The sequence below is a fragment of the Poecilia latipinna genome, unplaced genomic scaffold (genome assembly GCF_001443285.1).
Source record: "Poecilia latipinna isolate Pla-1442-1.1 unplaced genomic scaffold, P_latipinna-1.0 Scaffold381, whole genome shotgun sequence".
Taxonomy (NCBI): Eukaryota; Metazoa; Chordata; class Actinopteri; order Cyprinodontiformes; family Poeciliidae; genus Poecilia; species Poecilia latipinna.
Window position 1 is genome coordinate 158,400 of NW_015112997.1, and position 13,875 is coordinate 172,274.

The 13,875-nt window shown below is 37.4% G+C and overlaps 1 protein-coding gene across 1 annotated transcript in view; it reads right to left on the minus strand.

Moving 5' to 3' along the window:
- fig4a (FIG4 phosphoinositide 5-phosphatase a) overlaps positions 1-13,875 on the minus strand; it is a 61,988-nt gene that overhangs the window by 34,064 nt on the left and 14,049 nt on the right. Inside the window, exons 10-17 of the mRNA XM_015036791.1 lie at positions 11,432-11,529; positions 7,708-7,841; positions 6,448-6,564; positions 5,221-5,266; positions 4,656-4,804; positions 4,282-4,448; positions 1,071-1,209; positions 273-331 (exon numbers count right to left, since the gene is read on the minus strand). Coding sequence (XP_014892277.1) covers positions 273-331; positions 1,071-1,209; positions 4,282-4,448; positions 4,656-4,804; positions 5,221-5,266; positions 6,448-6,564; positions 7,708-7,841; positions 11,432-11,529 — 909 coding nt within the window. The remainder of the gene's footprint in view (positions 1-272; positions 332-1,070; positions 1,210-4,281; positions 4,449-4,655; positions 4,805-5,220; positions 5,267-6,447; positions 6,565-7,707; positions 7,842-11,431; positions 11,530-13,875) is intronic.

The window sequence follows — 13,875 nt, forward strand, 5'->3', positions numbered from 1 at the left end:
AGATTTTTGGGGTTAAAAAAGGACAAAATTTTTTTTTTTTTTTTTTTTTTTTTTTTTTTTTTTTTTTTTTTTTTTTGCTTTAAATGCAACAAGAAAGGGTGATATAGGTTTACCGAGGTTTTCAGAGGGCACATTTCCTAGAAACACAATTCCAATTCTAATTCCAACAAATTATTTGGCTTTTTTTTATTTTTCTTACATTTTTGTGCCGTTTGGAAATAACGCGGAACCTAGTAAGTAGAGAGAGCGGTTGAATGCACAGACACCGTTACCTTCATTATAAGGTACAGGCAGGTAGGACAGGACTCCCTCTGACCACCAAAATGTGTAGCTGGAAACAAGTTAGACAAAAAAAAAATTTATTAATCTCCTCTGAGAGATGTGTTCTTTTTTGTCTGCACTCATCTGAGTCTTTACTTAACCCAGATTTAGAAATTGGCTTGTCATGACCGCCTACTGTAGTGCTGAATACACCCGACTCCTATTCAGTGTTATGAAAGAAGAAATGCATTCACGGTGATTTTACAATGTGATTTGCCCCCTTGTGCTAGCCAGAGAGAAACTGGACAATATGTGGCAGCTAAACTGATTACAGCTGCAGTCATGCTAATTTCTTGGAATAATGAGTCTGGTTTCTGGGACCATTGTTGCCACAGAAGCTGCTGGTCTGAGACAGAAAATTAGGTCCACTTTTGTGTAAGCATGAAAACAACAAGAAAGCAGAGAACATGAATACACACACACATGTAACAAGTGATACTGGGTCAAAAATAATAGTACCAATGAAACAGGAACACTGCACAAAGTTAAGCACAAAGTTATTTATACCCCAGGTAAATTTACTTTTATTATCATGTTTAATTTAAACAAGAAAAATGTCTCTTATTCCTTTCTTAATAAGATGCTCTTTCAAATGACGCCATCATCACTGTTTGATGCCTTTATGTGTCGAGTTGTTGTCGAGAAACTCGCTCTTGTGTTAACTAGCAATTTTTAAGCCATAGGATCGATGTCTGTGTGTGTAACATGAAGGGGGAATTATACTTCTGAGCATAAAGTCATTTCCTTACCTGTGTCTGTTGTGTTGAAGGGCCATGGTGCTCCTCTGATGAAGATAAAAGTCAGTGGGAAGCTCCCACAGATGTGCCTTGCCCTCTGACGGCTGGTAAACCTGAAGGAACAAGTTGATGGCATCTTGTCTGTCTGCATCTGAAGAATCCAAACACAACCATCAGTCACACAAGATTAGAAAATATAAACAAGTGAGAACAGAGATATATCTCACTGTCTAGAAATACAAATGTTTTCTATATATATATATATATATATATATATATATATATATATATATATATATATTAAATGCTTAAATTAAATTGTAAATCTTCAGACAGCATAAAATCCATGATAGTAGATGTTTTTTTTTCTTTTTATCTTGGTATAAAAAAAGGTGTAAGACATTTTTCTCTCTATTAAAGATCATAACTGTGAATAGAAAAGCCTTGATGAACATTTTCTTTCCCCAATAAAGCTGTCTGGCTTTACCAATCAAACAACAATAAATCAATCTCCTAACAACCTTAGAAAAAAACAACAACAACAACAACAACAACAACAACAACAACAACAAAACATTGCAGCAGTTTGATTTCTGGCTGTACGGCTGCAACATAATCCCAGTAAATGTTTGTATGCTCAGCCTGAGGCACATGTTCCACATGTTGCCCAGTCTGGTGTCAGTTATTCCACCTTCAAATTGTGAAGTCACATGCATAATGCTCCAGCAGTGTCAGTGGATAATTAGAAGCTAATTTCAGGCCCATTAAAGCAAGCATGCCAAACAACCTTTTTTTTTTTTTTTCCAATCAGGTAATGATAAGACTTGGGTTACTGGTGAATCACTGATGTGCACAGGAAGGTCTGGTTCACATGCTCAAATTCAACCCAAAGGTTTTATGTTAGGCTGAAACCTGGACTCTGCAAGTCAATCAATGTCTTCTGCAACTAAACTCGGTCATCTATGCCTCACTGCTCATGTCTGTGCACTTATGTGCAGTCATGATGTAGGGCAGAGGTTCCCAAACTGTGGGGCGCGCCCCCTAGGGGGAGCGCCATGTCATTGCAGGGGGGGCGCGGGAAGCCGTCTGGATGAAAAAAAAAAAAAAATGAACCCTGTATGCACTGGGTTTTTACCTTAGAATGGCCAACTCTCTGTTATTCCTATGTCAATTTGATACAGTAGGGGCTTCCAGACTTCCCATATTTGTGTCCTCTGTCACTTTTATCAGCAGTTAAAACTGTTTAATCCGTTGTTAACATGTTGTAACCTGTTTTTCCGAGCCGCCTTTAAACGCAACATGAGCACTACGACGCTTGCGCTGGGTTTACACCTGTGAAGGAGACCTGCTGCTGCTGGGCGGCGCTACTTAGGTTTGTGTTAGAATCACGGCAGCAAACCAGCAAAACGCAAAGAACTTTTCTCAGTTTTTCCTCTCCAAACTAACCGACTGAGTTGAGTAAAGCTGTTGGATGCAGGGGGGGGGGGGCAGAATATGTTTGGAAACCACTGGGGGGGCGCAGAAGAAAAAGTTTGGGAACCACTGATGTAGGGAGTCCTTGACGAACTGTTCACACTAATTTTTACATATAGAAATTTCTCCAATTTTTCACATGGTAGAGAGATAAACTGTGCCAGCTAATGTAAAAGTATGAGCTCACGGCGAGATGAATCTTTGTTCATCACGCAGTATGAGTAAAGATTACACATAATGACATAATTAGAGTACAGCTCAGCTCTGATGAGAACATGTCAAGTGTAATCTTTTACCAAGCTTTCCAACAAAACTTGCAGTTTACATTTGTTATTTTTTAAAATCTTTTTTCAATACATTCAGTAAGAGAAGAGCATATAAATAATATAGTTGAAAATATTGTTGAAAAAGTTATTTTATTTTTTTTAACCATCTTTCTTGGCCAACATTTTACCAGCAACAGCCACAAAAGGCAGGTGAACAATAATTGGACATGGAGAGCGAAATAAAAAAAAATTCCCCTTTCAAAATTAGGAATGGATCAAGTGACAACATTTTTGGCAAAGAGCCTTGAATCGTGATGTGTTTTTAATAGTCAATGAGCAACAGAGAGGCACAATTTCAACTCTATTTAGAAAGCTCATAGTGGCAATTAGTTTGATGAGATGTAATTGATCTGCAAGCCAAGTAAAAAATAAAGGGCATCACGCTTACAAAGTAATTTAATGTTTTCCTTTTAGAGGACAGGCTTAGAGAAGACACCAGGTAGGGAGTGGGAACAGCAAGGCATTTTCAGTTTATTACCTAAATATGACTTTATTAAGTTTCTCTGTGATCTTTGTCAGGTTCTTCCTGGAAATGATGAAATTAATACTTTTAAAGAAATGGGACACTTTCTATGACTTTGTTTCAGTGCACCCAGGTCCAGGGTATTTAGAAAATGACTTTTCCATGACCTTCAGTATAATTTTCCATGACTCACATACAACAGTTTCATAAAGAAAAGTGCATGACTGAAAGACCCCGCCAAGTTGAACTTAGCGAACATGTAAACGTGCAGGCAGATAGGGAGGAAATATAAATGACAAAACATTTTAAATGAAGCCCACACAGACAGGTATGAAAAGTGTCAATATATTGACTGAGGAATCATATGACGTTAATGTCATAAACAAAAACATATTAGCAGTAATGCAAACACGAGATTGTGGGCACCTGGGCTTGAGCCAATGTGCGGGCCCCATACAGTAATCAGCCACCGTCTCCTACTGCTCCGCCATGACAGACGGCTAACGGACAGTCATGGGCATTTCGCTGCGACAAAAGTAACCAACCCGTCCGCTGACCTAGATTTGTAAAATATCCGTCTGTCCTGAATAAAAGCAAAGACACAAAGTAGGAAGTTGGCCAAGCAGGTAAATTAGAGCAGCTGTGATTGTCTGCCATTACGCCCGACCGTCCTAAAACTGGTTGAGTCACTCGTGTTCATGAAAATATAATTGTCAAGTCAGAATGTTTTTTCTTGTAGCCAACGTGTAACGACAAACCGGGGTGTGATTTATATTATCACGAGTCACAAGTGAGAGCATCACTTTGTTTATGAGAGAGAAAAACTCACGGCTAGAAACTTGTTCTAATTTAAACAAAAAAGTGTGACAGATGAATTATTTTTCTAGCTGCAATTAAGAAAATGATTTTTTAAAAACTGTTAATAACTGTGCAAAGCTGCATGTGTCGACGCCGTACATACCCGAGAAAGCGTTGCTGTAGTACCGTGACAACGTCTGCATGATGTCTTTGGAGTGCTGAGTCCAGGGTGCAATTTTGCGGTAGGTTTTCACCCGGTGGACCAGCTGAGAGCCGCCATACTGCAGAGATAGAGTATCTCCATGATCCTCATACAGCTCCTCAAATAACCTAAATTAAGCAGGTGACAGATAAAAGAGAGTGATTTCTCTGACTGGTCAGATAAAAATATTACACATGACAGCAGGTTTTGTTTTATTATATTAGAATTATTATCTTATTTTGCTAAACAGATGTCAAATGATGAGGTTCTGAAACTTTTACTGAAGCAAAATCTACAATCATGGTTAATATGTGAAAGTGTTAAGCTAGCTTTACCTGACACAGTCTGTATCAAACTGTAATTTGGGCTTATCAATCATTCCCAGTGCATACAGTTGATAAGCCAGTGCACATTTCCCCACCATGAACTGGGCTGTATTGGTACGGTCCAAACAATCCACACAGTTGGTTCTCAACACACCAGTCTGCAACAACAACGTCTTCGTTAACCTACAACAGGTTTATTCACTTCACAGACCAAAGAGGAAATAAATCTGAGCAGAATTGATGGTAACAAAGAGGAATATTTAAAATTCAAAAGCAACCGAGCTACCCAAGTCTTAAATATTAAGGGGCAACACTCTCTCTGCGAGCTGCTTTCAGACCAGTTTTATTCTTTTTAAAAAAAATATTTTTTAATGTATGAATATTTATGAAGCTATTCAGATTCTGGTTTAAAGCTATGCTTAAACAGTATTCATAATTGTAAGTCAACAAAACAGTAGCAGTAGTAAAACATGTGAATCACATGTCTTAAGGTCACATTTAAAAACATATCTGCTAGACAAAGTTGTTTTTACCATTTACAAAGTTACACCAAAACTACCGGCATGTGATGTACCTGTAGTCGTCCAGTGGATGTAACAGATCCACCTATGTCTCGCCACCTGAAAACGAAAAAAATAATAAAAAATCAATAGGTAAAAAAAGTAAAATTCAAAAATACTTTAATGATCCCAAGGAAAAATGAAATAAAAGGAAAGTGTTATTAATATTCAATATTTTAAATCCTGTAATTTCCAGACGATAAGCCACTACTTTTTAAACATGCTTTGAACACTGCCTGGTGTGACCAATATATGGATTTTTACCAACAGGCTTTGAAAGTCTGAACTGCTGCATGATGAAGAGGACAAAGTAAAGTACATTTTTCCCAAAAGCTACTCAATTAAATATAGCCGAATAAAAGCAATTGCTAACTACCCACCTCTGTTTTTCAAAGGCCTAAAAGTATTTGAATGTATACATTTTCTTAGGTTAAACACGATCATTCAATATCTGCTTTTTCAAAGAGGCACTTTAAAACGAATGGCTACCTCCAGCGATTTAAATTAAGATTTAAGACAACAGAAATTAAGGACTGCTGTAATACAAAGTGTTGCGGTTGGTAATATATCCCAGAGCAACAATAAAACAAAAACAAGGTGTTTAAAAAAAAAAAACAAAATTCAGACATGAACCTTCCCCGCGTGTCAGATGAAGACTACAGGTGCCATCATTAGTTGTTCATCCACCGCTATGAGTGTCTACAGAGGAATCGTGGTTGTGTGTGCATGCATATGCATTAAAAAAACAGCAAGTGAGCAAGCATTGTGTAATGCAGAAGAAAGGGTAATAAATATTGGCCAGGGTATGGCTGCTGGGTTACATAACAGGATGGTAATAGCGGCTGAAAGCGATTAAAATATGCAGACGGTGAAGGAACCAGTCTCTCAGAGGAGAGACGGCAATATACTTGGCTTATTAGCAAAAGTTTCCTTGCATTAGACCCGCCATCAGGCATCATTTCCATTATGAATTAATATCTTTCAAATCCAAGCAATACTAACACACTTGACCCTGCATAAAGAAGAAAAGACTGATCACATTCGCAAAGATTTGACAGTAAAATATTCCTGACAAAAGTTTAGCAGTTTGTTTAATCTGGGTGTGTTAATCAACACACCCAGCAAATGTGACAGCAAATGTGAAACATACATAGTTGTAATCACAACTATGTATGTTTCACATTTGCTGTCACTGAAAGAACAATAAAAACCAGCAGGAAGTGTGAAAAACAAAGATTCACCTGTCATCTGGTCTCAGGGTGTGGCAGTAGAAGTCAGAGCGATTGATGAAGAAACCTGTTCGCTTCACCACGTTTTCTGCTATCATGCTCAAGCGGTCTAAAACGTTGCATAATTTGCTGGAAAATAGGAAAGATTTTGAACGTTACATCACCAGATCAGTAATCAGGTGGTAAGATGTTCCTAGATTTTTCAGATGATACATTTTCACATAAGGATATCTTATTAACTGAATTCTTTTCAATGTAAATAAAAAAAATGCTGCTAAAATTCTGAATTAAAAAGGTTTTAATTCAGTGTTTTATTGAAAAGTATCTACTTTGTTGCTTTGCGTTTCCTTTTTGCGCTCCACCTTCGTCACTTGAACCAACACAAAAGTTGCAACATCTTCCCCAAAAAAGGAAACTCCTTTTATTTTTTCCTTACGTTTAGCAAAGAAAACTTTAGGTTTATTTTCGCAACCCCGGTTCTCGGAGTAGCATGAGTGAGCGTCTCAGCTATGGGAACGCTCTGGGCGTGACTGGCCACTTAAACTTGTGCTACCTGTGCACAGGTACAAGATGTCATGTGTGATGCCTGGCAAAACCTGTCGCAGCCTTTTGGTGCTGAAAACTGTTCCTGGCAGGTACATTCAAGTGTGAGAATCACCACAAACTGCCAGCTAGAAAAGTCAGGGAAAAACAGGGATTCGTAATGTTTTTTGGTATTTTTTATTTTTATTTTTTAAAATAAGAAAACAAACCAAGGAAAGCAAGTGTATCTCGACAGCTGGGCTTGTCTACATTTAAATGATGTGGAAATGTATAGCTCAAATACTCGGGCCTAACTTGGCTGTGCAGTTAGATGTGCACAAGATTTGAGTTATTGAAAAGGACACATCTTGTTAAGCTTAGTCCAAAATGGAAATGTCCATTTCTAATAAATGGATTATAACCAAAGGGCCTAATAATAAAGTGAGGAATTGAAGCTGAAGTTGGGCAGAGAACTCAGATGGTGATAGATTTATAAATCTAGGTCATTTAAATCCAACACTTATTTGTATAAAACTAATTTTAAATAAATCTTTTTTCCCCCTCATATCTAATTTAAGTATGACCAACTCAATCGAAGTGTTTGTTATTGTTTCAACAGAAATATTCTAAGGACGACACATTGTTGCAACCTTTGAGTGATTGCAATATTAATTCTGTAATTTAATACACAATTAATATTTGCAGTTTTTAAGCATGCGCTCTGGCAGTTTCCATTCTTAAATGAATTACCTTTTGGTGTAGCGGGCCATGTCCCAGGCAATGTAGTCAATGCGGTGGTCTGGAGGGAGGAACTGATTGAGGTTGATCACAGCTGGGTAGAGTTCTTCACTGAGAATCTTTTCGTGTTTCCTCTTTTCACGTTTCTGAAGGATCCAAAAGAGATGTATACCAGGTTAGATCGTCAACAGATATCGTCACCAGAGAGCTAAAATAGGACTGAGAAGTGAATTTATGGAGAGTGCCCAAGTAAACAAGATGGAAATGGCATCAGGCAGCTTTTTAATCCATCAACATCTACTTGGTGCACTTTTTTTGATATATCAGATAGAACCTAAAAAACACATCCTGATGCAAAATAAAAAAGATGCAACCTTTTTATCTTAGAATTCCATATTCCCTTTAAGAAGCCCTTACTCCAACATTTTTAAAATGTTTGGTCATAATGACCATTGCTAGGTTTGGAGAAGAAAGGGGGAAACTTGAAGGCCTGAGAACACTGAGAACTATGTTGGTAGCATCATAATTCATTGGAGCATAGAGGACTTATGTACTTCAGAAAATAGATGGAATCATATAGATATTGTGTGCAAATTTTCAATATCTCAAGATATCAACCTGGAAGTTAAAACTTGGGCAAAAATATGACTTCCTACTGGCTAATGACCATAAGCATACCACCGAATTAGCCCCAAAGTGGCTTAAGGACAATAAAATCGGTCTATTGCAGAGGCCGTTGAAAAGCCTCGATCTCAGTCCTATTGGAAATTAGTGGGAAAGAATGAAAATGAAAATGACAAATGAAACGAATTTTGTGTCTGAGCCTTAAAACCTGAATCAGTTATACTAGTAAGGAAGAAAAGGCCAAAATCCCAGCAAACTACTCAGAGAATCTAATGAAAGGAGAGCAAAGACATTTGATCCAAAAAATATCACTTAAAGTCAATGCTGCCAAATTTAATGTGTGGAAATATTTTTGATGTAGAAGAAAGTTATAACAGTATGTAAAAATGATTAAATTATTCTGGCATTTAGCCCAGATAAATGCTTGTCTGGGTGCTTTTCTAAAACAGGAAACTTTAACTCTAATTTTATGTAAGGTGACTGGTAAAAATATTTTTTTTCTATTTTTGCAGTCTATGTAAACATCTGATTTCAGCCACATGTGCTTCTAGCCTTAGGACAATGACTTATGTCAATAAAAAGGGATGCAGTCAGTCCTACTCTTTGACTTAGACCATCCATTAAGTTATTTGTATGCCCCCACACTGTGCCTTTATGACCCTTCACTCTGGGTGATAATTGTCATGGATGCGTCATTAAGCAGGCTCACATCTCCATTCACACCATCTAGCAGCAGCAAAGTAACATGGCAACCAGCGAACTTAGCAGAGCACTTCCTAGCACTTACTCTGCAGGGCTCGTCAGACATTCAGTCACACATTCTGCGCTCAGATGAGATACTATAAGTATCCTATATACTGTACGTGCACGCGCTCACAAAGTTCCCCAATGAAGTGTTGACATGTATGAATAGAAAAACACGACAGTCAATGGTTTATGAGGGTGCAGCTTCTGACATTAAACCAGAAGCTGCAGCAGTCACACAAGCACATGTGTGAACACGAGGAAGCTGGAGATAATGGGAGTAATTATATCAAATTTTATTCTAAGGCAACAAAAGCATATTTTTCCACATGTTTTTTTCCCCCCTTTTGCCAGTTCAGTTGCGTGAGTGAATATTCAAATAATTGTGATCACATTAAAACAATTAACTTTTATTATCTTATCTAAAAATACATTTTTTTTTATTTTTTTTTTTGCACACAGTTAACATTTTATTCCAATTTAATTATAGTAAAAGTCATTCACATGCTTGGCCATGTGCTTCTTTACTCCTCCTCTAAAACATATCTTGGACTTGACAGGATACCTGCTGACCCCAGTGTCCCCACTGAGGCGGGGGTCGGCTGTCGAGGCTTTATGGTTAATTTCCCTTTTTTTTCCCCTTCTATCTATCTCTCTGGGATAAGTGAGGAAGTGTACAGTGAAAGAAGGGGGCAAATCCCTCTTCTATTCCCTATGGTCTGCAGATTTCACATGGCTGTTGCTTGTGCGGACATTGGCGGCCTGCGATTGGTCCCTCATGTCGCAGCTCCCCTTGTGAGTGACAACGTGAGCTGGAAATCCAAGCCACAAATCATATGTCTGGGCAGCAAACAGAAGCTGTACAATGTGACGGACAGCCGGGTGGAAGTAAAGTGAAATATGCACACTTCAATCTGTTTGCTCCCCTTTCAGGATGGGAAGGTTATAGCGGCGGTCTCTACTTTAAAACGTGAGAGTAGTTTAAGTACTGATACTACCACCGCCTTGGGTAGGATTTCAACAGCTGGTGATCTCAAACCACTGAGAAAAATCTCTTGTGACCATAATAGCTCACGGCTAATGAACAGCAATCAATCGAATGCCGCAGAAATTACACATTCCACCTTGCCCTGTTACACCGCTCAAGTGATACCACAGGCGGAGCGGATAAAAAGATAAATACTTCAAGAATGCAGAACATTTCCTGTTTGCTTCCTAAATAATCCACAGAGTAAAATGCCAGTTCTCTAAATAACAAAGGGAGGGATTTTATTTTTGTTTTTGCTTTTTTTTTTTTTACAATGAGCAGACATATTTGAAAAATCAAAGTTCAAGTGATCAAATACATCTAATATAAAATTCACAAGTGGATTAACCACAGAAAAAAAATGTAATCTTAAATCAATATAGCCATGCATCCATACAAATAACACCAGCAAATAAAAGTCAGTATGCTTGGGAATCAACTCAATTAACGTGTATAGTGAATGTGCTTAAAATTGAGTGAAAATGATGGAACCATCAGGGTTTCTGTCAGTTAGTGTTTTATTGCACAATTGAGTATGAATAACTTTTTAATTTATCCTCAACGTAGATAGTAAATTAAGTATAACATTAACATTGCTATGCGAACATAAGCAAGGTCATCCTGCTTTAATCACCATCTGTGAATATAGATTTAAAGCTGTTTTAGTCCAGGTGTTCCTTTAATAAACAGGATGTTTGGTAAATCTAAGAAATCATTTTTCAGCTTTTTCAGTAGGAGAGTGGTAAATGAAAGTTACACTCCATCTAAGAATTTGAAATGCTGTGCAATTATTCTCCAGAGTTTGTCAGATTGTTTGACGGTTTCAGGGGAATCATAACTGTGTTCAAGTACCTACAATGTGAATCCAAAGCATAGGTGGGCTTTCCTTCGTGTTCTCTTTGTTCCAGAAGGTTTTGAGAATTAAAAGGTTTGCAGACTTGAACAAATTAAACTGTTAATCATAGAAAAATAAGGAAGAAAACCCCAATTTTTAAACGGTCCAAAAAGGTATATGCTCTGATAGCAATGTTGTTGGCGTAGCTTAAGAATAATACAAATCGCTTTTGTAAATCAGCTTAAAAATACTTCAGCAATGTGCAAGCCATAAAAGTCCATATCTGTAATGTAAAAAGGGAAGTAAAGACATTATTGCTAAACTTATATTCAATCTAACTCACCACTTAACTACCACACATATTTTGCAAAGCTGCATATGTTCTGGCCTCACATAAAGGTGAGGACAATTATTGACATGGTTTAGTGGGGTAACACCTTAGCTAGGCTTCCCCTTCACATGAGATTTTGGATCTCAGAGGGACGTTTCTGGAAATGCTTTATCACCTTAACCAGGTTGAGGATGATGATGGGCGATCCAAACCGCTGCAGCATCTGGTCAAAATGCAGGGCAGCTATATTAGCATATGGATCTGCTTGGTCCACTGTAAAAAGAGAGGAAAGAAAACAGAAAATAGAAGAGGATGAGATAGGATATATTTCAAGAATATGAAAAAAAAAAATCCTTCTCTGATCAAGGTCGTTTTTAAAAGAATTCAACATTATTAATTTGCTCCATATTTGGCAATATGTTGTCTTAGTGTGGTGGTAAGGATGTTGGGAATTTAGACATACAATTCTTACAGTATTGCCTTTGAAGCATTTGGTTGACAATCATACATATAACCAAAGTCATAAAGAACAATATGTAAATAAGACATTTTTAAAAAATCCTTCCTGTAACAGATGGCATCACAGCTATATAGGAAGTGCAACAGTCTAAAATCATGTGGGCTTTAAACCATAACTTTGGCAAGATTGCCTCAAAATAACTGTAGTATGCATTTGCAGGAGAGCCAGTGGTTCACAAAGGCAGAAAACAAATGAAAAAAATAAAATAAAATAAAAACCTTATGGCAACTTATAGAAGTAAAATCAATCCATGGCTTTTATTTTTGGAATCTGCGCACATTTCTTTTCAAGGTTGAAACTTTTAGAGTCTGAAACTTAAGAGTCTGTGATGTCAAACTTCACCACAACACCCCACCTCCCCCCCTCGTTTCGCGTTCTGTGCTGCGTGTCTTCACTTCCATTTACACTCTTCTGTTCATTCTAAAACCTGCAAAGCATTACCTGTCTCCATCTGACACATGCTGAGCCGCACAACTGCTATGTGGCGCGAAAATTAAGTGTGAGGAGAAAAGGCATCAAATAGGTCAGACTGTCCTAAGCGCCATTTCATGCAGTTGAATTTAAGTACAGCATCTTCCACATAAACTGCCACCCTTGGTAAAGATGTGGAAAATCCTTGGGACGAAAAAAAAATAAAAAAATAAAAAATTCTGCTGCAGCAGTAAACAAAGTGCTTCAGTTCTTAAACTGCACTGCATTTGGAGATTATTTTTTCTCAATAAACACCTACTTAGATGGTGTGTTTCCCATTATTTTCCATTTTGAAGTTAAGAGCAACAAGAGAAAGGGACTTCTTTGTCACATCAGATGTATACCTCATGTAAACAGAATGCCATGAATCACTTAATAAAAATTCCTTGACACTGATTAACTAAATTAAAATATATATTTTTTAAATAGAAACCGCTGGATCTATTTTTATTCTATTTACAGGACTGCACCAGGACAATAACTGTGACAGCTGGTGCAACTTAAAACTGACAGCTCAGTTTCCAACTTTGTCGTCCCTCATTTCATCATTTTTCGCCATTATAAATTTGATCTGCCTCTGCAGAGTTATTGTGCTGATAACGTCAACAACAGAGGGGCAGAGCAAATCATTCAGGCTATCAACTTCTCAATCATGTCGTCTTTAATCCAGTCATTACCCATTACATTACAGATGCAAATTTAGAGATTTTGCTTTCATTTTGAAAATGGACTAGCAAGAAATGGATGGTTATGCATTTACAGCCATGGCGCTGACCTAGATCTTTCTAACAGATGTCAGGCAGCAACAGGATCGGTTAAATATTACAACCGTGTTGGCTGTGGACTGGTCACACCCACTTCGACACTCATCCAGAAGCACACACAAAGAAACTGTATGAAAGTATACTTAGTTAAGATTCTTCGCTTCATTTAAACACTAATCATCTTTGAGTTTCTTATGAGTCAAACAAAGACTAAAGGACTAAAAGCCAAATAATTACAGTCCTGTCTTGAATAAGCAGCTCAGCTTTTTAATGAAAAGCACCAGCTATATTAGTAACCAGAGGCTTTGTTTGAGAATCTGTCAGTTCAGGTGGACAGCCATGTATTGGCAGGTTTTTCAGTACTCAGTGAAATGTTCAAAGTTTGTTTTATTACTTCATTGGCTAAACCGGCTTTAAACTTCTCCCTGGACTCCTTTCTGTGTTACTTGGTCTTCGGTTTATGACTACGTTTCACGCAGGTAGACTATTTACCGATTAGGTATTTTGTGACAGCAATTGGTTGCACTACATTTAAGCTGTTAGAATACAAACACAAGCAGCACTTTTTCTCACTTTTTATGATTAAAATATTTTAGCTGAAAGGAATAACATTCCAAAATATGAAAAACATAAAAAAAAATCATTTATTAATTTATGGCGTCTTCAATGATAAGATGACCCCCAAAAACAACTTCGAGACTTCGCTTGAATCAAAACCCGGTGTCAAGAATCCATAAATATATATACTTGCAGTATATACAAACATATAGTATGAAATATAACCAGACTGTCCAAGGCATGGATTAGATTTCCAAAAGTCATATAAGGACTTAGGATCAGAGGAGGACCAGGACAATAAGACAA